Source organism: Rhinopithecus bieti, unplaced genomic scaffold (genome assembly GCF_001698545.2).
Source record: "Rhinopithecus bieti isolate Rb0 unplaced genomic scaffold, ASM169854v2 scaffold_495, whole genome shotgun sequence".
NCBI classification, from domain to species: Eukaryota; Metazoa; Chordata; class Mammalia; order Primates; family Cercopithecidae; genus Rhinopithecus; species Rhinopithecus bieti.
The window spans coordinates 802,052-826,031 of record NW_016803120.1 but is presented as its reverse complement, the minus strand read 5'-3'; the positions used below and the strand labels follow the sequence as shown (position 1 = coordinate 826,031).

Genomic DNA, 23,980 nt, shown 5'->3' with positions numbered 1-23,980 from the left:
CAGATACTAGCTCTCTAGAGTGGAATATACAGGCATTTCTAAGAGGCAAGGTAGCTCACTTTGTGGACAGAGCAAAGCCATAATTACAGCGCTCCACCTAAAGCCCACCTGAGGCTCTGCAGCCTTCTAAAGGGTTTAAAAATGACTAGACATCAAGCCCTTGTTAAAGAAAACCAGTTTATTTTAAAAAGTTCTAAATGCCCTGTGTTTGGTCCCTGGTCAAAGAGGTCTCAAGAGTTACTACCTGCACAGGGGCTTGAAGGTACGGGGTAGGGGGAAGTCAGGTTTCAGTTGGTTGAGTCCTACCTTATCTGTTGTTAGGCTTTTTTTTTTTTTAAGACAGTCTTGCTCTGTCACCCAGACTGGAATGCAGTGGGGCCATCTCGGCTCACTGCAACCTTCGCCTCCAGGTTCAAGCCAAGTCTCGTGCCTCAGCCTCCCAGGTAGCTGGGACTACAGGCACACACCACCACGCCCGGCCAATTTTTGCATTTTTGGTAGAGATGGAGTTTCGCCATGTTGGCCAGGCTGGTCTCGAATTCCTGACCTCAAGCGATTCGAACTACCTCAGGCCTCTCAAATTGCTGGGATTACAGGCTGGTCTCGAATTCCTGATCTCAAGCGATCCGCCTACCTCAGGCCTTTCAAAGTGCTGGGATTACGGGCATGAACCACCACACCTGGCCTATGTTAGGCATTTTTAAGGAGATGGCAGTCCAGCTTCTGGTGATAAGAAAATGTAGACTCCCAAGATTCGTATTTTTTTCTTCGTGAGTTAAGCAGAAGTCATTTGCCTCTGTCATGAGTTTCAAGACCACAAAGTTTTAAGAACTGCTGGGATAGCAAACGAGGCTTGAATTCTGTTGACAAGCCCACACACACCTCATTTCATTTAGTATCCAAGAGATCAACACCACCTCTTCTACTTTAGGACTGTCATCTCGGCTTTTCTGCCATAATCCCGAATCAGGCCAACTCTCCTCCTCCTAGGATTCGTGTGGTGGGATGCCAGGCAGCGACATCCTCCTTTCACAGAGCAGGAAGTCTGACTGTAGACCCGGCTACTCCCCACCAGTGAGGGTCCGCAGTGGGCACTTCGGCCTCCTCGTGAGGCGGGGGTCCAGGGTTCTGGTGAGATGCCCCAGGCAGGGCCACTTCTCAGCCCTAGCTCTGGGCCAGCACAGTGCCCCGGTTTGGCTGCACCAACTCACAAGCTCTTAACTGGGGTTCTGGCAGGTGGGGCTCAGCTAGAAACAGGTTAGACAGTGTTGCTAATTCTTCAGCAAAGTCCTGGAATACGTAGAAAGATGAGGAAAAAGGCAGCATGTAATTCTCAATGGCTCACCTTTATTTTTTCTCAACTGCCCTCCACACTGAAATGGACATGAAACCTTGTCTGTTAGTACTCTGGGAGGCTGAAGTTATGGCAGGGAGTGAACCCTGATGGGGGAGGCACAGCCTTTACCAGTTTTTGAGTACTACTGAGTGCATCTACTTCCATCTTGAAATTATTAGTCCCATTAAAAGATGAATTATTTTGCCTCAAATTAAAAAAAATTTACTAGCTGAGATTAACATCCAGGTTATTCTGATTTAAAAAACCCACATACTGGGCTGAGCTGCTTTCCAAATGACTGCCTTCCTTCCGTCTTCCCACTAACACAGTCCCTCATATAACAGCTACTCAAATCGGGACAATTTCAGGGTGGCCCTGAAGATTCCTGACAAAAATCCACTTAGTTTGGCCCCATCACTTGCTTCCTTTCAGGACAGATGGGATATATAAATACCTGTTCTCTCTACACATAAGACAGGAGACTCCTTACCCCTGGCCACTGGGCCTGGTGGAGGCTGCCTAGGCAGGCCTCTATCTCCATCCTTCCCATCAGACCCTTCTCCACCAGCTCCCGGAGCAAGAATAGCAGCAAGTCCCACTGCAAAACACACCGAGAAGGTCAGGGTTGCTAGGGGGATGGCAGAGTGACCCTGATGACACACATTGAGATCTCAAAGGACAGAGCTGCTGGGAAGAGACTTGAGATGGATAAATGGAGTCCATTTCTGTGTGGAACAGAAGAGGGAAATAAATAAAGCAGAGCAGCTCATAGTTTGAGGCAAGGGTGGTACATGTTCAGAGTGTGACTGCAGAGGGCTGAGATGCTTCCTCCTCCTGTCTGACTCACCTCCCTGGGCCTTGTGTCTGCCAGAAGCCCCACATTTCTTGGGCTCAGCAGCAGCTGCAGCGGAACTGGCCCCTGAAAGTCTTCCTTCCACAAGGAAAGCAGCATGTGCAGAAGCCTTCGAGCCTGCCCTCTCTCCAGCCTGTACTGTGCCGGGGGACCTAGGATGGGAATTTGATCTGCAACTGTGGAAAGAGAGGAAAGCCAAGCTTTAAGAGATGGGGGCAGGCCGGGCGCGGTGGCTCACGCCTGTAATCCCAACACTTTGGGAGGCTGAGGCGGGCGGATCACGAGGTCAGGGGTTCGAGACCAGCCTGGCCAACATAGTGAAACCCCCCCATCTCTACTAAAAATACAAAAATTAGCCGGGCATAGTGGTGGGCACCTGTAGTCCCAGTTACTTGGGAGGCCGAGGCAGAATTGCTTGAACCCGGGAGGCAGAGGTTGCAGTGAGCCGAGATTGTGCCACTGCACTCCAGCCTGGGCAACAGAGCAAGATTCCGTCTCTCAAAAAAAGATGGGGACAGAAGCGGGCTGTTTCTAATCTTGCTTGTACCCGACTGAGATCTGGGGGATCGGGCAAGAGAGGGATTTGATGGAAAGGAGCCATACCGAGGAGGGAAGCTAAGTCCACAGAGCACTTTGCCAGATGCTGCTCAGCAGGTGGGCACAGGAACTGCAGTGGGCGGGGGAAAGAGAGAGCATAGGTATCACCACGCTTACTGCTGCGGGAACCAGCCCTAAGCCAGTGTGGCTCTGGTTATCAGGTCTCACACAAGGACAAAGAAAAAAGCAGCCCTTGAGTGGCAGATGCCACATCTCACCTGGCGGCACCGCAGTGTCTGGCCCAGCTGGCCTAGGAGCTGTTCCAGATGCTCTGGGGAAACTCCCTCGTCAGGGTCCCGTGGCCCCACGGCCAAGGAGAGCACGTCCTGTGGAGAGCGGGGGAGATATTACCCTGCGCTGGGGACCAGGATGCCATGGAGAATTCGGCTTGGGACAGGGATCGGCCAGTGGGGGAGAGGCAGAATAGGGCCCCAGGGTATGGTGAGTGAAGCCAAGTTGCCCCTAGGTCTGGGACTCGGGCAGGACAGCACAGCCAGGGGGAAGCACCACGTGGACAACAAAAGAGGGAACAGATGGAGGAGGGCAGCTGAGAGCAGGGTGCCACAGCATGGGAAACGTCACTCAACTTGGGACCAAACTGTAGCTAACCAACTCCCATGGGGCATCTTATTCTTGAAGCATGTAAGGAAACTGGCCTATCAGATACCGTCTTAGTATCTTCTCTGAAGCCTCTCTGTTCGTCTTCTCTGGAGAGCTGAGTTTTCAATGCAGAAATCCTCTGCATGTTGACAACCAGTATCAAATGGCCACTAAGCCTCTTCCTCTCCCTCCTACATAATCTCCATTTTCAGTCATTGCACCTTAGTCCCTAGTCCAATCTCTATTCCTAGATCATACCCTAGACCAGAACCAGACGGTAAATATTTTAGGCTTTGCAAGCCATAAAGTTTCTGTCCCAAGTATGCAACTCTGCTGTTCAGTAGTTGCACAAAAGCAGCCATAGACAGCTCGCACACCAATGAATACGGCTGCATTCCACCAAAACTTCACCCACAAAACAAGGGGCAGGCTCGCTTCAGTCCATAGGCTGTTTGTTGACTCCTGCTCTAGACAGTCCTTGAATTTTAAAATCAAGTTAGGAGAACCAATGGTTTATTCTTACTGCCTATAACTAAACGAGCATCACCTCTTGCATAGAACATTTCTAAAACTGTCTCCAAATACTGGGGTGACTGCTTCCTAGAGACTCATTTGCTATCAAACCATTCACCACCCCACTCTCATTGCCATCTGCATAATAAGCATTTAGTCAAAAATGTCTTATCTGCCCTTTTCCCCTTTTGGATGATTAAAAAGTCAGAGTGACAATTAGGAAAACCATTCAATTCAGCTCTGCCCTACCTAACCCCATTCAGTAATGAGTGAAACGGGGACTAGCTAGACAGCACAGACAGCTTCTACATAAAAATCCTGGAGCTGGTGTGAGAACAGCAGGGAGAGGGAGCAGGGAAGCCAAGGGGAGTAGGGTAGCCGTGTACTTTGATCTCGGAGATGAGGTGGGAGGGGAGGGGAGCATGGTGCTCACAGGCGCGGGAGCAGCCCCTCCGCTCCCCCCGGGCAGCAGGTTCAGGACCCTGGGCTCGAAGTGTGCGACTCACTGCTGCTTTCACCTCCCTCCTGATCAGTGCTGCGGGCCAGAGGGAGAATGGAAAAGGAATCACGGGAGGGCCCTGCACAGGCTCGCCATGCTGACCCACGCCTTTTGCTGTTTCCTACTGGCTCTCAGCCCCATCTCCCCCAGAATGCCTCCGACTCTCTGCCAGTCTACTTTTTAAACACTTGATTCAGCCATTCCCCTCTCCTGGACCTTACCTGTGATATTGGCTGATAGCCAAGCACAGGCTTTCTCTGTTGCAAGCCCCACAGCAATGTTCTCTGCACTGCTCAGAACCTGCGAACCAGAACTAGAGTCGGGGCTAGGGGAGGGCTGGGTGCAACAAGGGATGCCAGAGTCGGGCACCAACCCCTGCCCCCACCACCAGCCTCACACAGCTGTGTGTGTACACAACTACTCCGTGCACCTCTCCCACAACCGCCTGGCCTGCTAGCTGCAGGCCTCCCTCCCACGTACAGCTGCCGGGGTCTCCTCTGGAAGCAGCGCCCGCACAGCCCCAGGGCTCTTCCTGTGACAGAACCTAAAAGGAGACGGACGGGGTCAGTGGTGTCTGCGTGTTTCAGCCTGGCTGTAGAAGTAAATGCCCAGAGTGCACCAAGCATCTGGTCTGGGAGGCTGTACCTTGGAAGGAGGCACCGTTTGCCCTTCCGCCCCACCCCAGGTGCCAGAGAGAAGAGAAGCCCTACTGCCAGCCCCACAGTATCATACACGTTCCCAAACTTAGGTTTGGATTTTGTGCCACAGAAGGCCTACAGCCAATGCAGGGCTTATACAGGATGGGGGCGGCGAGAAGAAAAAAGGAGGCGTGGAGAGAAGAAAGGGAAAAAAGAGTAAGTGTGAAAGCGGAAAGAAAGGACGGAGAAAGCCAAGAGGAGAGTGGATCAAATGGACCAGCGCTGCTTACTCCCGCCCCAGGGCCAATGCCTGGGCCCCGTGGGGGCACAGCTGGGAACACAAGATCTCCAACAGTTGGGCTGGGTCTCCCCCTTCCTCTCCCTGGGTCACCAGCTGCTCTTGGAGAAGTGACTCTGCCTGGCGCACCAGATCTGCCACCAGTGTAGCCCTGCAGCAGGGACAGCAAGGTGGGGGTGGTTGGAGGGTTAATGGGAAAGGGGCTGCAAATTTATGGGAATTTCCTTCAAAATGTGTCCGCCACTTCAGCCCCACACCCGCCCTCTGGCTGACCTCCTCAGCCTAGCAACTGAGGAAAAAGGAGGGGAAAAAATGGTAGGGCGATGAGACCAGGATCCTTAACCCACTCTTACTTGATATGTTTGACACAGTTTGATCCAATTCTCTCTGCCACAAACTCTACAGTCCGGCGCAGGGAGGGTGGCTGGTTGTGGAAAAAGGCGTGGGCAAGCCGCGCCTGGCGGGAGAAGGGAGAGGCAGCAAGGCTTCCTACGACCTCCCCCCACCTCCCCACTTTCCCCCGTGGCTGTCTCCACCCTGCCCTTACCTGCAGCCCCTGGCTGGTCCGGGAAGGCTGGGCTCCCAGGCCGGTGGTCGTGGTGGGGGTGATTTTCCTCATGAAGCCCCCACTGCGTCCACTGCTGCCTGACACCCACAGCGCCAGCAGTTTCCGGAGCTCCCCTGCATCAGTAAGTCCGAGTTCTCAGTTCCAGCACCCTCTCCCCAAGTATCGGAATTAGATTTGTGGAGTCAAGAGGTTCAGACACCCAGGAATGACTATGAATGGAGCAATATTCGAGGGAGCTGGGCCAGGGGGGCCTTCTGGGTGCTCATGGAGGGGGCAGACCAGGGGCCGTGCAGGGAGACGGGTGCTTACCGATGTAGGGGCAGCAGGTGTAGAGCAGCTGCTGGTCCACCACAGGCGCGGCGTCCTGGGGAGAACAGGCCGGGGTCGGCAGGCTGCCCCTCCCCCAGCGTGCCCAGGAAACAGGCAGTTGGCAGGGTGTTTACAAGGGTTACATCTGCCCCTGGCCGGGCCTCCCCACACAGCCCACTTCCTTTATTCCTGAGTTTTCCATGGCTCTGGCTGGACCCCAGCACTCACCAAGCCATGCTCTGGGGCTACTGTGTCCACCTCAAAGGCATCTGAGGGACCCTCTTCCAGAAAGAACAAATCCTCAGGGACTGTGGGAATCTGGCAAGACAGGAAGACAGTCACAACTCAGGTCAACTTCAGAGACCCCCACCCACCCCACCGCACCTCCTGCATGGTCCCAGGGTGTAGGCGCCAGCTTCAAAGCAGCCTCCTCTGAGACGATGGGAATCACCAGGCCTTTCCTGAACCTTTGTCTTCCAGCCCTTGCCTCATTCGTACTCAGACATTTGCCCACTCCCCATCTTCAGCTGTAGAACCACTCCCCAACCTGGACCCTCACTCTGCCCACCTGGAAAAGCCAGCCCAGGACAGCAAGTAGCAGCAGCTTGTTCAGGAAACACATCTTCCTCTCACTCTCCTGCGACAACACCAAGCTCCTGAAACATCAGTGGGCAGTACACAGGATTGAGCAGAAAGGGGAAGGGAATGGAGGAGGCAAACGCTGTCACTGGAGGCTGGCTCGCAAAAGCAGAACTGAAAGGGACTGGGGCCACGTCAGCAAGCAGGATCCCCCCAGCGCCCCCTCCTGCATGGGGACTGTCTCTCGGTGGGGCCACCTCAGGAACAGCATGAGGCCAATGAAAGTGCAGATGATTTCCCACCATCTTTCCCACCATCCACCTCAGGGGAGCCAATCCTGCCTCTCCCAGGGCTCAGTTATGGCCGGGGCACCACACACACATGCAGACTGCTTGACCCTCTTTATTAACAGCAGGCTTGACCAATGTCCCCTGACTCCTGAATCCTTTCGTCAAGCCTTAGCCTTGTTCCGCTCACCGGTGCAGGCGCAGCAGGAGAATGAAGATGTCCCGGTAATAGTCCAGCAAGGGAACAACATGGTCAGCAAAGGAGAGAAACTCCACCAGCCAGGGCACGGTGAGCACCGCCCGGCGGGCCTGCAGCCCTCGCTGCAGCAGAGTCCGCACATCCAGGACCGGAGGGACCTGGAAGGGCCAGAGCTCGGTCAGGGGGTGGGTCCCTAGGAAGGGCTGGGAGGTGCCCTCTAACCTGCCTGGTTTCCAGAATAGCCAAGGAAACCAGTCAGCTTCAGTGCCTGGCTGGTCCTCCCTGCTCCCTCCTCACCAGAATCCCCCGCCCATTCACCTGGCTCCTGAGGGCCAGAATGGAGTCCTGAAGCTCACCGGTCGGGGGAGGTTCAGGCCCCCGGTATGGCAGGAAAGCCACAAAGCCCAGGAATTTAGCCAAAAGTCTCAGGCTAAGAAGCACCACAGCAAATTGCCTCCGCTCACCCTGCATGGAATCAAGGGAAATAAAAGGTCCAAGCATGAGGCTTCTAGAACAATTCTCGGTCTGTTACAAAGTTCTTCTTGAACATACCCCCTTCCCTCCTGGGTCAGACCCCATGATTTCCCTTGTTCTGTTTTCAGACCTGCCAGTCTACATCTGACTCCCCGTCTTCATCATTGGGCTCATGCTGGGGCAAGGCCAGGCCATTGAGCTCCCGGATCTTCAAGCTCAGACTGTCCATGAGATGCTGGTTAAACTGGAAGCTGAGAAGAAGGGGTGGGTGGGGCATAAGCACTGGAAAAGGCACAGGAAGAGCCAGAATCTAGAAGGGGCACTCCAGAGGGAAGGGAGCAGCCAGACAAGGAGGCCCAGGAGCAACGAAATTACCCACATGGGTGACAGAATGAGAAATGCAATGAAGCCAGCAAGTACGAGCTGGAAGGAGCCTATCTCCAGGCAAAGGAGACTAGAGAACTATTTACCCTTTTGGGAAGCCAAACCTTTCCTGGCCTTTGCCCCATTCCTTGCAAGACACAGCGGAGCCTACCTGCTGGCACTAAGGATGAAGTCCCTAAAGAAGCCTTGACAGCCTGGGAAGGTGGGGGGTGGGCAGGGCCCCCCACTGCTCTGAGGAGCCATAAGCCGTTCCTGTAGGCGCCACAACCGCCCCAGCTTGTCAGCTCCCAGCATACTCAACACATCTGGGGCCTCGCCCAAGACGGTGCCCCCGGCACCACCAGGGCTCTGACACATCTGGGGTAGAAGAGGAAGGAGAGAAATTAAAAAATCAGTAAGTGGGAGGGAGGGACTGAACAAAAAATAAGGAGAAGTAATGAACATTTAAGGAATGCCAACTGTGTCACGCCTTTAGATGTTCTGAGGTGTGAATGACAGTATTGTTTCACAGGTGAAGAAACTGAAACTCCAAGGTTAAGCATGTGCCTAGGGTCACTAGAGCTAGGATCTGAAACAAAGCTTGATCACTTACTAAGCCTGGGCTCTTTACCACAGCACAAATCAAAGGGGAGGCTTTCTGGGCAGGCGCAGGGCCCAGGACGTGTCAAAGACGGTGCCCTGGCTTTTCTTTGGCCACTCGAGTTTCAGCCACTCCGCAAGGAGTAGAAACTCTTGTTCAAATTCCAGCCCAGGACCTGCCAGGCTGTCCGCCCTACCCCAAAGTGCAGCCGTTATGTGGCTGCCTATGATGCCTGCTGTTTAATGTGGATTCATCTCTTGCTGGGGCTGTTACCTGGAGTAGTTGTTTTTGGAAAAGCCGAACAAAGTGGCTGTGGCTGCAGGCTGCAGAGAGCTGGCCCATCATGGCCCTGAGGAATAGAAGGCAGGAATGAAGGGTGTGGAGAGGAGGGAGAGGGAGAAAGATCGAGAGAAGCAGCGAACCCCTGGACTTCCCAGCCCTTTACCAGGGACTTGAGCAGACCTCAGCCAGAACCTGACTGCACAGGGACACTGAAGGCAAGGGACACTCCCTCAGCACCAAGGTCCTCTGAGGCTAGAGGTGCACTTAACCAAACAAGCAATCATGCCACCCTCCTGTCTTCAGCCACACTGACAGGCGGCGAGCTTCATGAGCAATGTGACTGGACTGAGGTTCGCGTTCTGAGCCTAGGCATCTACCTACACAGTGACCAGACTTGCCCAAACTAGAGGATGGAGAAGATGGAGGCTGGATGTGTCGAACCAGTGACTTGGGCCAAAAAAACCTCAAGCAGCCTGGGGTAAGAGCTTTGGACTTTCTAAGCAACTGCCACTATAGAACAAGGATAAGACACCTGTGAGTGGAAGGAGCTGGAGAGACATCCCTTTCGAGTAGAGGCAGAGTTATCAATAACTAAAGAGATGTTGGAGGATAGAAGAAAACATCTAATGGCTGGAAGGAGCAGGGGAAAAGCCTTCCCTCTTCCATCCCTCCTGCCACCGACCAGTACTGAGCTACTCATTGCCAGGCGCAAGACAAGGTCTGAGCACCCACCTGATTCTGCTGCCCAAGCCCTTCTCAAAATCCCAGCCAGGCTCCTCATGGTGATCTTCCCACTCTCGCAGCACCTCATAAAACACATCCCTGACGCATAAGAACGCCTGATCAGCCGAGGCACTCACTCCCACCAGTGCCTTCCCATCCCTGGAAGAACTGAGGACAGGACTATCCACAGCCCACCCACCACCTTTTTTTTTTTTTTGGAGATGGGAGTCTTGCTCTTGTCACCCAGGCTGGAGTGCAATGACGTGATCTCGGCTCACTGCAACCTCCGCCCCCTGGGTTCAAGCGATTCTCCTGCCTCAGCCTCCGGAGTAGCTGGGATTACAAGTGCCCGCCACCACGCCTGGCTAACTTTTGTATTTTGAGTAGAGACGGAGTTTCACCACGTTGGCCAGGCTGGTCAAGAACTCCCGACCTCAGGTGATCCACCTGTCTCGGCCTCCCAAAGTGCTGGGATCACAGGCAGGAGCCACCGTGCCCGCCTGGCCGCAGCCCTTTTTAAATTTCCCCAGAGCTCTCTACGTGATGACAGTAGTGCTACAGACAGCAGCACACTGCAGGCTTCATGGACTTCTGTGGGCAGTGACAGTTCATCCTGGCACATTCTTGCCGGAGAACCCCGAGACTAAAGCCATACACCTGTGAACGGCTGGCTAAGCTCCGGGGTTCACAGGCACACACGAGAATGAAGCCAGGTGGTCCCTATGATGGCCAGCAGGAAGGAGCTGGGAGAACTAACCTACCACCTGTTAGTGCCAAACTCCTAATTTCTATGAAACCAAAACAGCTGCCTCTTCCAGAAAAATGTCATCTCATTCCCTCCCCCAAAAGTCCCTTTTCTTATCACCTCTGTTTTTTAAAAGTATGAAAGGCTCGGTCACTGGAGAAGTTGGCACGATTGTCAGTCTCTGGCTGAAAGGAGACAGCTTGAGCAGAAGGAGGCATTGCCAGAGAGACCTAAAATACAGCAGGAACATTAGGAACCACAGGGTCATGCTGAGAACACTTCTCCCTCTTATTCTTGCCCAGAGTTAGCTCACATTACACTTAAGTGTCGTCAGCAGGGTTGCCTGAATTTATGAAAGCTAGGCAGGGTTAGGTCCAGGCTAGTGGGCATCTAAGTTGGGGTCACTACCTTGGCAACACTGCCCTCATAGGCAGCTCGAAGGCGGCCTTGCAGAGCTGGTGAGAAGCACAGCAGCCGCTCATTCTCAGCCAGCAGCTTCAAGGTCCCTTTGTCCAGGTTGGAAAGAACCCTGCAGGGACAAGAGCACCTATGACTGAGACCAGAACACAGACTGCAAGTAGGAAGCAAGCACCTGCACACCACACAGAGGATCTCTAAGGCATGGTGCAGGTAGGCAAGCCCAGATACGTCCTGCAAGGTCATGGGTCAAGGATCAAAGACAATGAAAGTAAAGGGGAGGATATGAGACTTTACAGAGCAGGGACCAAGACAACAGGACACGTACATTACCCAGAAACCCAGAGCTCAGCTGCCAAGGCCACAGGGGTCCATTTTTTTTTTTTTTCTGAGATGGGGGTCTCTGTCACCCAGGCTGGGCTGCAGTGGCGTGCTCTCACTACAGCCTGGACCTTCCAGGCTCAGGTGATCCTCCCACCACAGCCTCCTAAGTAGCTGGGATTATAGGTGCACTCCACCACATCCAGCTTTTTTTTTTTTTTTTTTTTTGTAGAGATAGGATTTTTGTAATGTTGCCCAGGCTAGTCTCAAACTCCTGGGCTTAAGTGACTGTCCTGCCTCAGCCTCTCAAAGTGGTGAGAATGCAGGCATGAGCCACCGCACCTGGCCCCATCTCATTCTTTTAAGTACTACATTCATATAGCCTCAACACAAAATGAAAGATTACAGGTAGGAGAAGGTCCAGGGCCACTGCCCCCATGTTAAGCACCAGCATAGGTCCCAAGCAGCCAGAGAGCTAAGCAGATGATAAGAATGAGGCCCAAATGCCTCAGCCAGGGAAACTCACTGAAAGTGACACTCCAAAACCTGCACTGCAAAGAAGACACAATCGTGGATGCTTTGGAACAGTGGGCTTTCCAGGGAATCTAGAAGGACAGTACCAAACTGTCAGTTAAGAACGGTCCTGTTTCTAGACCCCACGTCTCAAAAGGAGGCTTGCTCACTGACCTAGGACACCTGGACTTAGTTCAGGGTCACTGTCCTTGGCAGTCACCATCCTCCGCGCAGTGAGCAGCTGAAAGACGAAGAAAAGCTCCAAGAAGAGGTTTGGTACGAGGTTCTCTAGATAGATACAAAAAGAAACCCCATGGTATGGGGCACCATTCGGAGCCAAGGTTCAGTTCCAGGTGCATTATCAGTTCTCTTACCCAGCAGTTCTACAAGTATCTCCACTCCAGCTCCCTCTGCTCTCACTCACCAGCAATGCACGAGGAGTAAACAAGGGCTACCAGCTCCAGGCGCTGGCGGGAAGACACTCTGGCAGGGTCTGCAGGTTCATCTGTGAGGCTTCCTGCCCGGCTGGGGAGGGGCGACCCCAGTTCTGGGGTGGGACAGGTAGGGGTAGGTGACTGCTGCAGCTGCTTAGAGCTATGGGAATAAAGAAATTTCATGAGCAGTCAGCTTAGCTCCCCTGCCACGGCCACGCTCAGGTCCCTCCAGAGAAGATACCAATAGCCCAGGAGACAAACCCAGAGTCCCCAAGAGGGACATCAATTTCAGGGAAAACCCCTGAAGATGCCCCATAGCGAGGAAGCCGACATCCCCAGGAGCGGCCAGGCCGTACCGCTCCTTCCTGAGCATCTCCCGCTCCTCTTGCAGACTTCTGCACCCTGGGGGAAGGCCAAGGCCCCAAGGGCTAGTGTCCAGGGCTGAGGGTTGGGAACTGGGGACACAGCTGATGGGGGTTGAGGTGAAGCAGGTCTTGGGCTTGGAGAGTGACCGCTCTTCGCTCACCGGAGTTGGGTTGATCCTGCGAGAAGGCTTCGTCCTGCTGAGAGTAGCCACAGGTTTTTCTCAAATTCCTGTCTTCAAACATCTCCCCTCCACAACCGCAACAGCTAGACCTCTTGCAAAAAACCCCCCCACAAAAACCCTCACCATCACCCCCAGCCTTCTCCCCATCCTCGCGCTCCACTGCGGAGCGCCGAGCCCGAATGACTGACTCCCCCAGAGCCTTCGCGGTACCCATCTCCTGCATGAGAGCCGAGTCTCACCCTGCAGGGCCGGGGGGAACCGAGCCTACGGGAGGGAACTCCTCTAGGTTGCTGAGGTTTGGTGGATCAGAGAGCGTGAGGCTGGGGCGGCTGGGGCTGCCAGAGCCCCTAAGCCTCCGGCCCCCGGCTCCGGGCAGGTTCTCCCCGCTGACGCCCTCCTCCAGGCCGCGGCCTCCACGCTCGCGGGCCGGCCCCGGGCCCCGCCTCCTGCCCCCGCGGCGGGCCAGAGGGGCCTCGGCGGCGGTGCTCGGGGCCTCGGTCGGAGGGAAGAGCTGGCTGCGCGCCCCGCGGCTGCCCCGCGACGGGCCTCCCGGCCTCCCTGGCAAGGTTGCCGAGGCGCCCGGGGCCTTGGCGGGGGTCGGGGGCCCCTGCGGGAGGACGCGGCTGCTCTGCTCCCTCAGGAAGTTCAACAGGAACGGTACGAATTCTTTCCGCAGGGGCCGGAGTGAGCTCAGCGCGGCCGCCTCCCCGGGGTTATCCTAGGGCAGAAGCACAGATCGAGGGGCGAGAGGGTCAGCCGCCGGCCCGGGGGCTGCGAGCAGCCTCGGGTGGGCTGCCCGGGCAGCGGCGCCCAGTTGGAGCGCACTCGGCCCGGCTTGGCAGCCCGGCGCCCTCGGGAAAGGGGACTGAGGGCTGGGCTCCACTGCGGGAACCGGCTTCGCGTCAGACCTGGGGGCGTGTCGGCGCTGTTACCTCCGAACCCCGGGTGCTGCGCGCGATCCACCGCACGACGGCTGCGACCGACACCTCTTCTCGCAGCAGCGACTCCAAAACGGCCGCCATCCCGGTCCGGGCTCTCTGGGGCGACTGCGCAGGCGCCGGCGCGCCACGGGCGGCCAGGGAGGGGCGGGGCCGGCGGCGGGGAGCGACCGTTGGGTCGCGGCGCGGGGAGGGACCGGGCTGGAGGGGCGGGGCCGGGCCGCGGGGCGGGGCCGGCTATTGCCCAGGCCCAAGTCAAGGCCTCGCTGGGTCCTCAACCCCGGCCGACAGGCCGGTTGCTGGGAGGCGAAGTGCGGATCGCAGCGCCTGGGGAGGCCCACCTTGGCTGCCCGCCCTAGAGCGACCTGAAGGGAAGGATTCGAGCTGGGAGTGGGGCTGCTGCGGGTCGGACGCCCCTCTGGGGAGACCGAGGACCCGGGAGAGAGGTAGAGGGGAACAGAGACAGCCACCAGCTTCTATCTTCTGCTCTAAGCACATTCCTTCAAGAGTTTGTTTCCTAGATCCAACTGGCACCACCCCAGAGAAATTATAAAGTTAATCCAATCTTTCATTTTGACTTTTGCTCAAAGGCCGATTTTTCAATCCCTTGGCCGAGCAGTACCTATCGGCTTTTCAGCGCTTACCATCAACTGATTGACCATTTAGGACAGAATTATTTCTAGGAGGTTCTTAATAATCTCCAAGCCACAACCCTTAAAGTGCCTCGGGCCACCCTGCACACAGAATCTCTTGTATGTAGCTTTATTTACTTAAATGGGTTTACATGAGGTTAATATTTCAACTACTTTGCAGTTTAGATGTCAGTAAGCATATCATGGTTAGCTTCTGGGAGCTTGAGGATTTTTTTTCTTTTGAGACAGGGTCTTGCTCTGTTGCCCAGGCTGGAGTGCAAGTGGCGTGAGCAGGGCTCACTGCAGCCTTGGCCTCCTGGGCTCAAGCAATCCTCCCAACTCAGCCTCCCTAGGGCTACAGCCCAGCTAATGTTTTGGCACAGAGGGGGTGGCAGATCCAAAGTGCTGGGATTACAGGGGTGGTAAACACTCAGCCTGAATAATTTGTTTTAATCTCCTTTATTTAATTTTATTTTGAGATGGAGTCTCTCTGTTGCCCCCAGGCTGGACTGCAATGGGAGGCCAAGGTGGGCGGAACAGGAGGTCAAGAGATAAGGGACCATCCTGGCCAACATGGTGAAACCGTGTCTCTACTAAAAATACAAAATGTAACTGGGCGTGGTAGCTCGTGCCTGTAGTCCCAGCTACAGGAGGCTGAGGCAGGAGAATTGCTTGAACCTGGGAGGCGGAGGTTGCAGTGAGCCGAGATCGCGCCACTGCACTCCAGCCTGGGTGACAGAGTGAGACTCCATCTCAAAAACAAAACAAAACAACCTGAGAGAGCATTTTGGAGGTTGCTGTTTAGTGAGAAATCAAGCAAGGGAATCCAGGCGGAGAAAAACAGATGGCACTAACATTCCAGGTCAAACCAACCTAGGAGGGGTGAGGCAGTGCCCTTGTGAATGCCTCCTGAGAGTTCCTCTGGTTCAAAGCAAGGTTAAAGGTGGAAAGACGAGGTGGGGGTGCAGGAATCTCTCTAGTGGTAGAAGGGGTATTTCCTATGGAGAAGGAAAAAGTACCTCCAGCCAGACAGAATAATGGACTAAAAAGGAGTTTTTAATAATTTTATTGGAGGAAAACATCTCCTAACATCCTTGCACCCTGGTTTTCACCTGCAGGGACACTGAACACCTAGTTTCTCTTCAGTCCTGGGCTGCTTTTTCTAGGGAACTTCTAGATGTGGTACTGCATTTACAGTAACACTGTCTGCTCCCAGTTGATCTTGTAACATCTGGTGTATTCAATAACTTTATTAAATTAGAAAAATAATATTTTCCACTTTTGAAATCCAGACCATCACACAAATAGAACTAGATTTTGCATGCGGAATGAATATTTTATTACTAGGTTATAAAAATAAAATACAAAATAATTTTAAAACAGAACTTAAAACACTGTACAAAGCTTTAATATGATACAAATGGGAAAATTAAATAAATAATTACACTTTTCTGTACAGGTGGCCTATACAAAAGCACTCCAGGTTTCTGCCAATACTCTGTCCTTGGTTGCCTGAGCAAAATCGTATAAAGGGAGCTGCTTGGAGGGAAAGGAACACAATGAAACACCTCTGGAGGTATTTCAAAGAGTAGTTTCTCATCTCTGATTTCAGGAAGAGGAGAAGAGAGGGAGAGAAAAGTGGAATTATTAAAGTCACCTAACTCATTGGTCTTGTTCAACAAGAAAGAATTCTGGTTTGTGGCTGAAACTGACTTAACAGCTGCCAATAGCTCATTACTTCTAAGATGTCTATCTAATTCAAAACTAGATTCTCCCTCCTCCCTCTTTTTTTCCTAAAAGCTGGGAACTTGTAAGTAAATGGCCTAGTGAAATAGACACTGGCTATTTTAGAAAAAGGGTCAGAAGGTGGACCAGGAACTATGTATCAGGGAGAAGTAAGCGAGGCCCAGGCCCAGGTCATCTAGGCTGTGTTTATTCAGTCCACCCAATCCAATTTCAAAGCCCCAAGTGGGCCAGTGTTACCTTTATCTTCCCACCTTTGTATTTCCGAAAGCTTTTTCACCTCAGTGGACTACTCTGTCTGATGAATAGTTCAAAGAGAAGATTGTTTTGGAAAAAGTCCCAAGGGCTTTCCCCTTCCTGGGTAGCTCCCTACAATAAGTCAAATTCAAGTTCTGGTAGCCTTGTCTACCCCTTGTAGGCGAGTGAAGAATGCCCAGAGTCCAGATGTGGTGAAATGCTGCGCATGGATTCCTCAGGATTTAAACTGCATATTATTAGAGAAAAAGAGCATTCTATGGCAAGGGTAGTCTATATAAAAACTTGGTTTACTCAATGTTTTTAATTAGGCAAGTGAGCACTTATGTACATAAATAATATTAAACTAATATAAAGAGAGGTCAAATTCCTATCCATTGTAATTGTAAAATTATGTCATCAGCAAATTCTATAGTCACATGGGCTCAAAGATCTGCCTCATCCAATCTTGTTCCCTAGGTCAAGGAACCCAGAGCCAGGGTACCTGGGAGGCATGGTCAGCATCGCCAGTGTACACACATTCTGTGCCCATACTACCACTAACGCTCCCAGCTGAAGAGGAGCCAGAAAACCGTTACGTTGCACAGGGCCATGAAAGGAAAGGCTCCACTACTTTTACATGTTACCTTAAGACCAAAGATCCAGCAAAGTCTAAGGCAATACGCTACTCATTACTGAGTCATGTTACTTTTTTGCTATGCAGTGTCTTGAGATTGTGTGGAAATTCAAGGTGACCTGATCTTGTCACATACTTTAATTTTCTGATCCAAATTTGCTGAAAGGGAATAAACATTAAGCTTACATATTTTTTTAAGTAGAAGCAGACAATCACAACTGAATTAGAAGACGTCTTAATGGGCATAAACTTTATTTTTGTTTTACTTTTTTTTTCTTTTTTTTTTTGGGACAGTCTTGCTCTGTCGCCCAGGCTGGAGTGCAGTGATGTGATCTTGGCTCACTGTAATCCTCCGCCTCCCGGGTTCAAGCGATTCTCCTGCCTCACCCTCCCGAGTAGCTGGGACTATGGAGCGCCCGCCACCACGCCTGGCTAATTTTTTGTATTTTCAGGAGAGACGGGGTTTCACCCTGTTAGCCAGGATGGTCTTTATCTCCTCACCTCGTGATCTGCCCACCTCAGCCTCCCAAAGTGCTGGGATTACAGGCGTTGAGCCACTGCGCCTGGCCTTGTTTTACTTTTTAAAATTTCTTTCTTTCTTTCTTTTTTTTTTTTTTTTTTTTTGAGACGGAGTCTCGCTCTGCCGCCCAGGCTGGAGTGTGGTGGCCGGATCTCAGCTCACTGCAAGCTCCGCCTCCCGGGTTTACGCCATTCTCCTGCCTCAGCCTCCCGAGTAGCTGGGACTACAGGTGCCCGCCACCTCGCCCGGCTAGTTTTTTTTGTATTTTTTAGTAGAGACAGGGTTTCACCGTGTTAGCCAGGATGGTCTCGATCTCCTGACCTCGTGATCCGCCCGTCTCGGCCTCCCAAAGTGCTGGGATTACAGGCTTGAGCCACCGCGCCCGGCCACTTTTTAAAATTTCTGTGAGCTGCTCTAGAAAACTAAAGGGCCAAAACTTTACTGTCATAATTCCATGTTCAGTCAGGTATTTCTCAGAATTGCGGCGTGCAGCATCCAGACTCCCCTTTATGTGGCTAGGGATCCCTGTGCCATGTCTTGGGCTTACCTAAGAACTATAGGAATTCCCCATGTGCCTCCTACAGTTTTTCTAGCAGTGTGGGTAATGGACTCGGAAGGTTCCTGAGACTTTGTTAAACTTCTCATAATTCCAGAGGGAAGGCCAAAATATTGAGAATACTCAATGACAGGCTAAGTTTCCATTCTACTTCCTTATCCTCAAGTCACACACCAGAGTTCCACTGGGCGAGGACAGGGAAGTAGGATGTCCCAACACCCTCTTAGGGTTTTCATGCATTCATCTTCCCATATGGGCTGATGGTTGGAACTGCCTTTAGTTCTCTAAGTAAAGGTCTAAAAATGCACCTGTGGTTTCTGAACTTGGGTATATGCTGATACATAAGGACTACCATAGAAGTTACATGCCTTAATCCTGTAATACTTTCGTGTGGTATCATTCTGCTAATATATTGTCTACAGAGCCAAACCCCAAGTTACACAGCGCAACAGTACTTGTCAACCACTCCATCTCCTCAGTGACACAGGTGCTAAAGTACCTCTCCCCTGAGGCAAAGTCCCCACACATCTGCAGTAAGGGCACATAAACAGAAATGGGCAGATTTTGAAAGTGAATGCAAACAACTTAATTCCAAAATATATAAACATGACAGAGGTCTAACATATGCCATGTTTTGATCAATATAAAGGAATATGTTTTTAACATATAAAAAACTTTGATCTCCAAGACTAAATCTAGACTTATCTACAAATAAATAAATTTTCAAACTGCCAGGGGAAAATGCATTTTTTCCCTGAGTCTCACTACATCGTCCTGAATTCTGCTTCTCCTATCACCAATTCCTAATGTTATGTTAGAATGTAGAATTGTCTGCTCTTGGGAAAAATAAAGCGTCTGTTTTTAATTCAAAGCTCTTGGGTATAGAAAAACTAACTATGGTTTTAGCTATCTGTGTCTGAGTTTATAAAACATGCACCGATGTACACTTTCTCCTTGTAGACTGAATGCAACTATAGAAATATTAGCATAAAAAATATGTGGCCTGGAAGGAATCTCTGATGATGCTGAAGAACCTCAAGTTCCCATCATGGCTGGGAGTCAAGAGAAGGAGACGCTGCACACCTAAGTGCCGAATTAGCAGCCGAGGCTTTAGTGTTTGAAAGCAAATAATATAAAGCGAGGAGTAATGACTACAGTGGGTGTCAATTACCATTTTGCTACTTATGTAGGACTCGATTAACTTGGCAACTTCTACAAAAAACATTCACGTCACAACATGCAACTTAGAAAACAGTTAATGTAACTGTGCCACTGTCAGCAAGGCCAGCTTGCATACCAGAGTTAAGAATGAGAGTACCTGTCTGCCTAGGGCTTAACATTCAAAGACATTTATCATCTGTGTTTTAAGGTTAAATTTTGTATGACCCAGTTTTCCTTCTTTGTTCATTATCCACTAAAATTAAATGCCTCTATGCTGTGCAAGAAATCACAATGTATGATTTTACTATTTCAACCAATCCATAGACCCTGGGGATTTGGCAGCAGAATTCAGGAGAAATGCTACCTAAAGTGATTGAGCTGTTGCTAATTCTACCTTCTGTTCTACTCAAGTACTTCCAGGGACTAACAAGGGAAGGCGAGGGCAACTGTGACTGACTAGGTAACCAGCTATTCTATTGTGACAGAAGAAACCAGGCAATACTTGATTTTCAAAAGATAATTTTAACTGCTGCCCTATACTACTTTTAGCATAGTTTGGCTTGACCTTAACAGCCATGTCCCTCATCTTAGGTAGAATAACCAAATCAGTTTAAAATTACTTGATCTGTGTCACTGAAACCTGAAATATGCCATCACTAAGAGAACCCCCAAATAAAAAATAAAGAACTAAAAAACACAACCAAACCGAATCAAACCAAAAACCTCATTCTCTGTATCATACTTTAAAACAAAATAAAATCCCTGCATCACAGGTGCTTGCTCAGGGCTGCCAACTTCTATTTTTCGCCTGACAGACATCTAAAAGCACAAACTATGCTTGTAAAAACCAAAAAGTAAATCTCTACATAGGACAGTACTTATAAGTGGACCTACTGATACCACCTATGATATAATTAGTCTGTTTTCTTTAGAAAGTATCAGAGCAGAAACATCTTTGGTTAATTCTTTCCTCTACATGCAAAATAAAATATTCTTACACGATGAGACTGTTTATCTCTGGATCTTGATGAGTTCATCAATGCCATTTAGAAAAGGGGACAACACACTGGAAAAGCTGAGATAAAAATGGAAGGAACCAAGAGAGAGAGAAAACATTCAGTTGCCACATTCCCATCACTGTCAGTTCCAACCGCCGGCAGAGAAATGCCAATAAGAAATAAAATCTCACACACATGCCACAGTTGTAGCCTCATCAGCTTTTCCAATGATTACTACTAGCATATTTCTGACTAAAGCGGTCGGGATTTAAAGCTAGCTACTTTTAGCACAGTTTAGCTAATGCAACAGAAATATGATAATTTCTTCATTATTCCCCCAACCCCCTGCAAAAAAAATGAGATGAAAAGAGGAAAGTAGAATGGCAATTTTAAGAAATGTTTTAAAATCTGTCAGACTCATCATTATCATCCCAGTTTATCCACTGTAACTGTAAGGAGAGAACTATGTGATTAACGTGACAAATCTTTGAACCAGTATTACAAGCATGTCCCCGTAAGTTTTCCCTATTAAAATCTTTTGAAATGAAAATTAAATTAAATAACCTATCTTGGCTTGTTAAATACTGCCAACCCTTGCATTGTACACAGGGAAGGCAAGAAGACTCTGAGGTGTCACATGCCAAGAATGTATTTTCAGAAAATGAAGATAGGCAAGGCCCAAGTATACATGAGGCACACAATAGAAAAGGAATTTCGCCATCTGTGATCTCAAAATTACAAATGGAGAATGACAAAGAATGAGTCTATATAAGGATATGTCTCTCTATATATTTATAAATATTTATATAATTTACCATGAAGACATGCAAGTAGTGTTATAGCAACTATTATACAATATAATACAGAAGGACTGGTCTTCCAATATTACAGTTGCTTTAGATAAACAGCAAATATGTCTTATCTATTGCATTCCTCTGTAGTGTTTGAAACTGGAGAGAAATTAAGATTCCACACTATGCTACATTTCTTCTAAGAGGCATTATATGCCTCAATAGTGTTTTGAGTTTGTTTTTTTAAAAAGCTCAACACAGATAAAGAGAACAAGAGAAGTTCAGTGCAGCTTCAGGGCAGCTTTGATGCAGCATTAGAAGATGTTCACTTGGGGAGGAAATTCTTTCTTTTTTTTTGTTTCCCAATTCAACTGCATTAGGTTTGGCAGCAAACACAAGGTCAAACAGAAAGCACAGATGTTTGCTAGAAGGCAAATTTCAACAGCAAGCAGACCAATTTACCTGACCTTAATAAGGTCTTTACAACACAAAACACCTAGAGAGTATAAAAGAGCCCATTTTAAAAGTCTGGTAGACTTTCATTTTGCCTGATTCCTATTAGAAGAGTGAGATTAGAACAAGTATCTTCCTCTTTACAGCTTCATGAATTGAGATTATATGAAAATCAGGCCAAGAAGCCCAAATATTGAACTAAAACACAGGAGAAGCAGGTAATAAAACATTAAAAAAGAAATATTTAGCCTAAATTTATTTCCCCAGATATTAATTCCTTATTGGCTAACTGTATAAAATACAAAGTTTGAGGATTCTAAGCCTCAATAATATATCTGATTGATTTCTACATCTCAAGTCACATTCCAAAGCATTGTGCTTCCCTTGTATCATCTTGGAGGCTGATGCCACAAACAGCTGGAACCCAGAAGACTTAAGGAAGCAGTTCACTCTGGTCAGTTTCCTTCTCAAGTTTCTAAAGGAGGACACTTAACAGGGAGGAAGGGGCATCTTCTATCTTGAAGGCTATTACCCCACAATTTCTCTCTCTCCCTAAACACTAAAGCCTGCAAAGTAGCTCTAGTTAGACTTTTCTTTTCTTTACCTAAGTTTCTTATTTTTCATAATAAAATGTAGTCGGTTAAGACCTGTTGCTCTAAAAAAAAAAAAAAAAAAATCAGGGACCCTGAAAAAAAGTAATTGGATTTGATAGTACAACTAGGACCATAAAATAAAAGCAGAGAGATTGAATCAGATGAGACCTACTAAACTTTAAAAAAAAATCGGAACTCCAGGGTGGGTACTAGGAATGAGGCAAAGTAAAGGTGTTCATTCTCAATACACGAAATAAACACACAAGCCACATATACATGAGTACTGGCTCCCTGGCAACAGACTTCTTACAAAATCTAATATCTGATCAATGACTCTCCAGGGTGGGAAAGTTTTGAATGAAAATATCAAACAGGAAGTTTCACTTTTGCTATATAATCTTTCAGTTGAGGCTTAAAAAAATTAGGCAACCCCCCCCAAATTCCATTCTATCTCCTATCCTCAACTCTTTTGTCTCAAAGGCAGCTTAAAAAATGAGAGCTCATTTTCATGAGTTTCTCCCCCTTGGAGTTTTGCTCTGTTTCTCCTTCCTGTACAAAGACATTGATGCCTAATCTGCTTGCTGCCTGCCTTAGGTAATTCCTTATCATGTATTTATGTCTTCTTATAAATAATTGATCATGTTACTTTCTTTTGCAAGAGAAGATCAACACTGATTTTTTTAAGTAGACAGTACAGGGACACACATGCATCAGGTTTAGGAGGAAGATCTCACACCTTTCAAAGAGATGCAGCCTGGCTCCTATCTGCTGAGTTTACTGGCTGGCTTACTCTTCCCTGGGGGGGTTTTAGTGCTGGCTGAGTGGTGGTGAAGGCTGCCGGATCCTTTCAGGCCATTCTTGCTGGGTTTGCAATGCTCCTGTTGGCAGGACCTCCTGGAGGAGGAAGATCCTGAGTGGCTGGGAGGTGACTTGCTTCTCCCCAGATGTGGGGATGAACTCCTCTGGTCATGGTGGGGCCGTCCAGCCCTAGATGGTGAGGAACTAGACGTGCGAGGCAAGGATGAGCTTCGAGGAGAGGCACTGGGACTCCTGCGAGGGACAACTGGACTCTTGGGTGGTGTTTTTGGATTGTGAGGAGATGCTGGACTCTTGGACTGAGTAGTGCTCCGGGGTTTCTGAGATCCATTTTGAAGAATTTGGGCCAGGCGGGAGAAAAGGTCTGAGTCGGAGTTACTACTCCCTAGGACTTTATATCTGCGTAGCCTTAAAAGAACAGAGAAAATATATTTTTATTTTAAATCATTTCAAGCGTGCCTAAAAAGTCACAATGTCCCAAAATCATAATGTGAATGTGTAGAAATCAGAAAATAGACTCACAGGATACAGGGTTACTCTGCTATATACTAGTTGTATGACCCTGGACAAATTATTTAATCTTTCCCTGCTTTCAACGGGAACACTGTCTATCTCATAGGGTCACTGCACAGACAAAGGGCAGTGACCCAAGTACTTAGATGAACATCTGCCATGAAGAAGCCCTTAAATGATGTTAGTTCCTTTCCTCCTATGCCATGTTTACTCTGCTAATTTTCAGATGAATTTAATTAATTGTCTCTAGCATGTTAGCACATAAGACAGAGAGTAAACTATATTGTGTAAGGATGCTAGGACAGGAATCTTACAAACACAAAATCCCACAATGTAAGTGTTTTTTTTTTAATTTTATTTTTTCTGCCAAGGCTCTGTCACCTCTAAGTCTTCAACATGAACTACACTAAGCAACAGGAGGAATTATAGATAAATGTACATTCCACTCATTTAATAATTTCCAAGAGAAAAGAGTAGTCATTGGTTTCTGTGGAGCTCAGTTTGTATTCCTGTTAATAGCCTGGGATTAAAGAGGGTGGATGCTGGAACTGACTGCCCTCCACCCCCCCACACTGGCAACTGAGCTTGGGCCTCAAGCTGTACCTGTAGTGCACCTGTAGTGAACACCTGGCTAATTTTTGTATTTTTTGTAGAGACAGTTTTGCCACATTGCCCAGGCTGGTCTCAAACTCCTGGGCT

The 23,980-nt window shown here is 49.5% G+C and overlaps 2 protein-coding genes across 11 annotated transcripts in view; both read right to left on the bottom strand.

Annotated features, from left to right (window-relative positions):
• Window positions 1-609: 609 nt before the first annotated feature.
• CDAN1 (codanin 1) lies at window positions 610-13,752 on the bottom strand. Of its 3 annotated transcripts, none has more exons than XM_017859389.1 (28): window positions 13,629-13,752; window positions 12,936-13,414; window positions 12,506-12,712; window positions 12,140-12,309; window positions 11,890-12,003; window positions 11,729-11,807; window positions 10,873-10,993; window positions 10,585-10,694; window positions 9,729-9,818; window positions 8,988-9,063; window positions 8,286-8,491; window positions 7,881-8,001; window positions 7,595-7,741; window positions 7,268-7,434; window positions 6,780-6,867; window positions 6,440-6,529; window positions 6,212-6,266; window positions 5,882-6,015; window positions 5,688-5,791; window positions 5,327-5,485; window positions 4,879-4,942; window positions 4,620-4,698; window positions 4,286-4,434; window positions 3,005-3,112; window positions 2,793-2,856; window positions 2,184-2,365; window positions 1,827-1,934; window positions 610-1,290 (listed from the first exon to the last, which is right to left on the bottom strand). In XM_017859389.1, the coding sequence occupies exons 1-28, from the start codon at window positions 13,716-13,718 to the stop codon at window positions 1,165-1,167; spliced, it is 3,687 nt and encodes a 1,228-aa protein (XP_017714878.1). In that variant the 5' UTR covers window positions 13,719-13,752; the 3' UTR covers window positions 610-1,164. The 3 variants fall into 3 exon arrangements, with proteins under 3 accessions (XP_017714878.1, XP_017714811.1, XP_017714928.1); XM_017859322.1 differs by having other exon boundaries at window positions 12,506-12,709; window positions 13,629-13,738; XM_017859439.1 differs by lacking the exons at window positions 610-1,290; window positions 1,827-1,934; window positions 2,184-2,365; window positions 2,793-2,856 and having other exon boundaries at window positions 3,019-3,112; window positions 4,333-4,434; window positions 13,629-13,738.
• A 3,742-nt stretch (window positions 13,753-17,494) lies between these two features.
• TTBK2 (tau tubulin kinase 2) overlaps window positions 17,495-23,980 on the bottom strand; it is a 181,863-nt gene continuing 175,377 nt past the window's right edge. For all 8 annotated transcript variants that reach the window (XM_017858979.1, XM_017859127.1, XM_017858920.1 and 5 more), the window contains one exon: window positions 17,495-23,176. In XM_017858979.1, the coding sequence (XP_017714468.1) occupies window positions 22,714-23,176 (463 nt within the window). In that variant the 3' untranslated portion in view covers window positions 17,495-22,713. The remainder of the gene's footprint in view (window positions 23,177-23,980) is intronic.

Coding starts and splice junctions, on each gene's coding strand:
- CDAN1 (XM_017859389.1), bottom strand. CDS start 13,718: ATGGCGGCCGTTTTGGAGTCGCTGCTGCGAGAAGAGGTGTCGGTCGCA. Junction 7,435..7,594: donor TTCTGGCCCTCAGGAGCCAG/GTGAATGGGCGG, acceptor TGGCCCTTCCAG/GTCCCTCCGGTCCTGGATGT. Junction 5,792..5,881: donor GGACCAGCCAGGGGCTGCAG/GTAAGGGCAGGG, acceptor TTCTCCCGCCAG/GCGCGGCTTGCCCACGCCTT.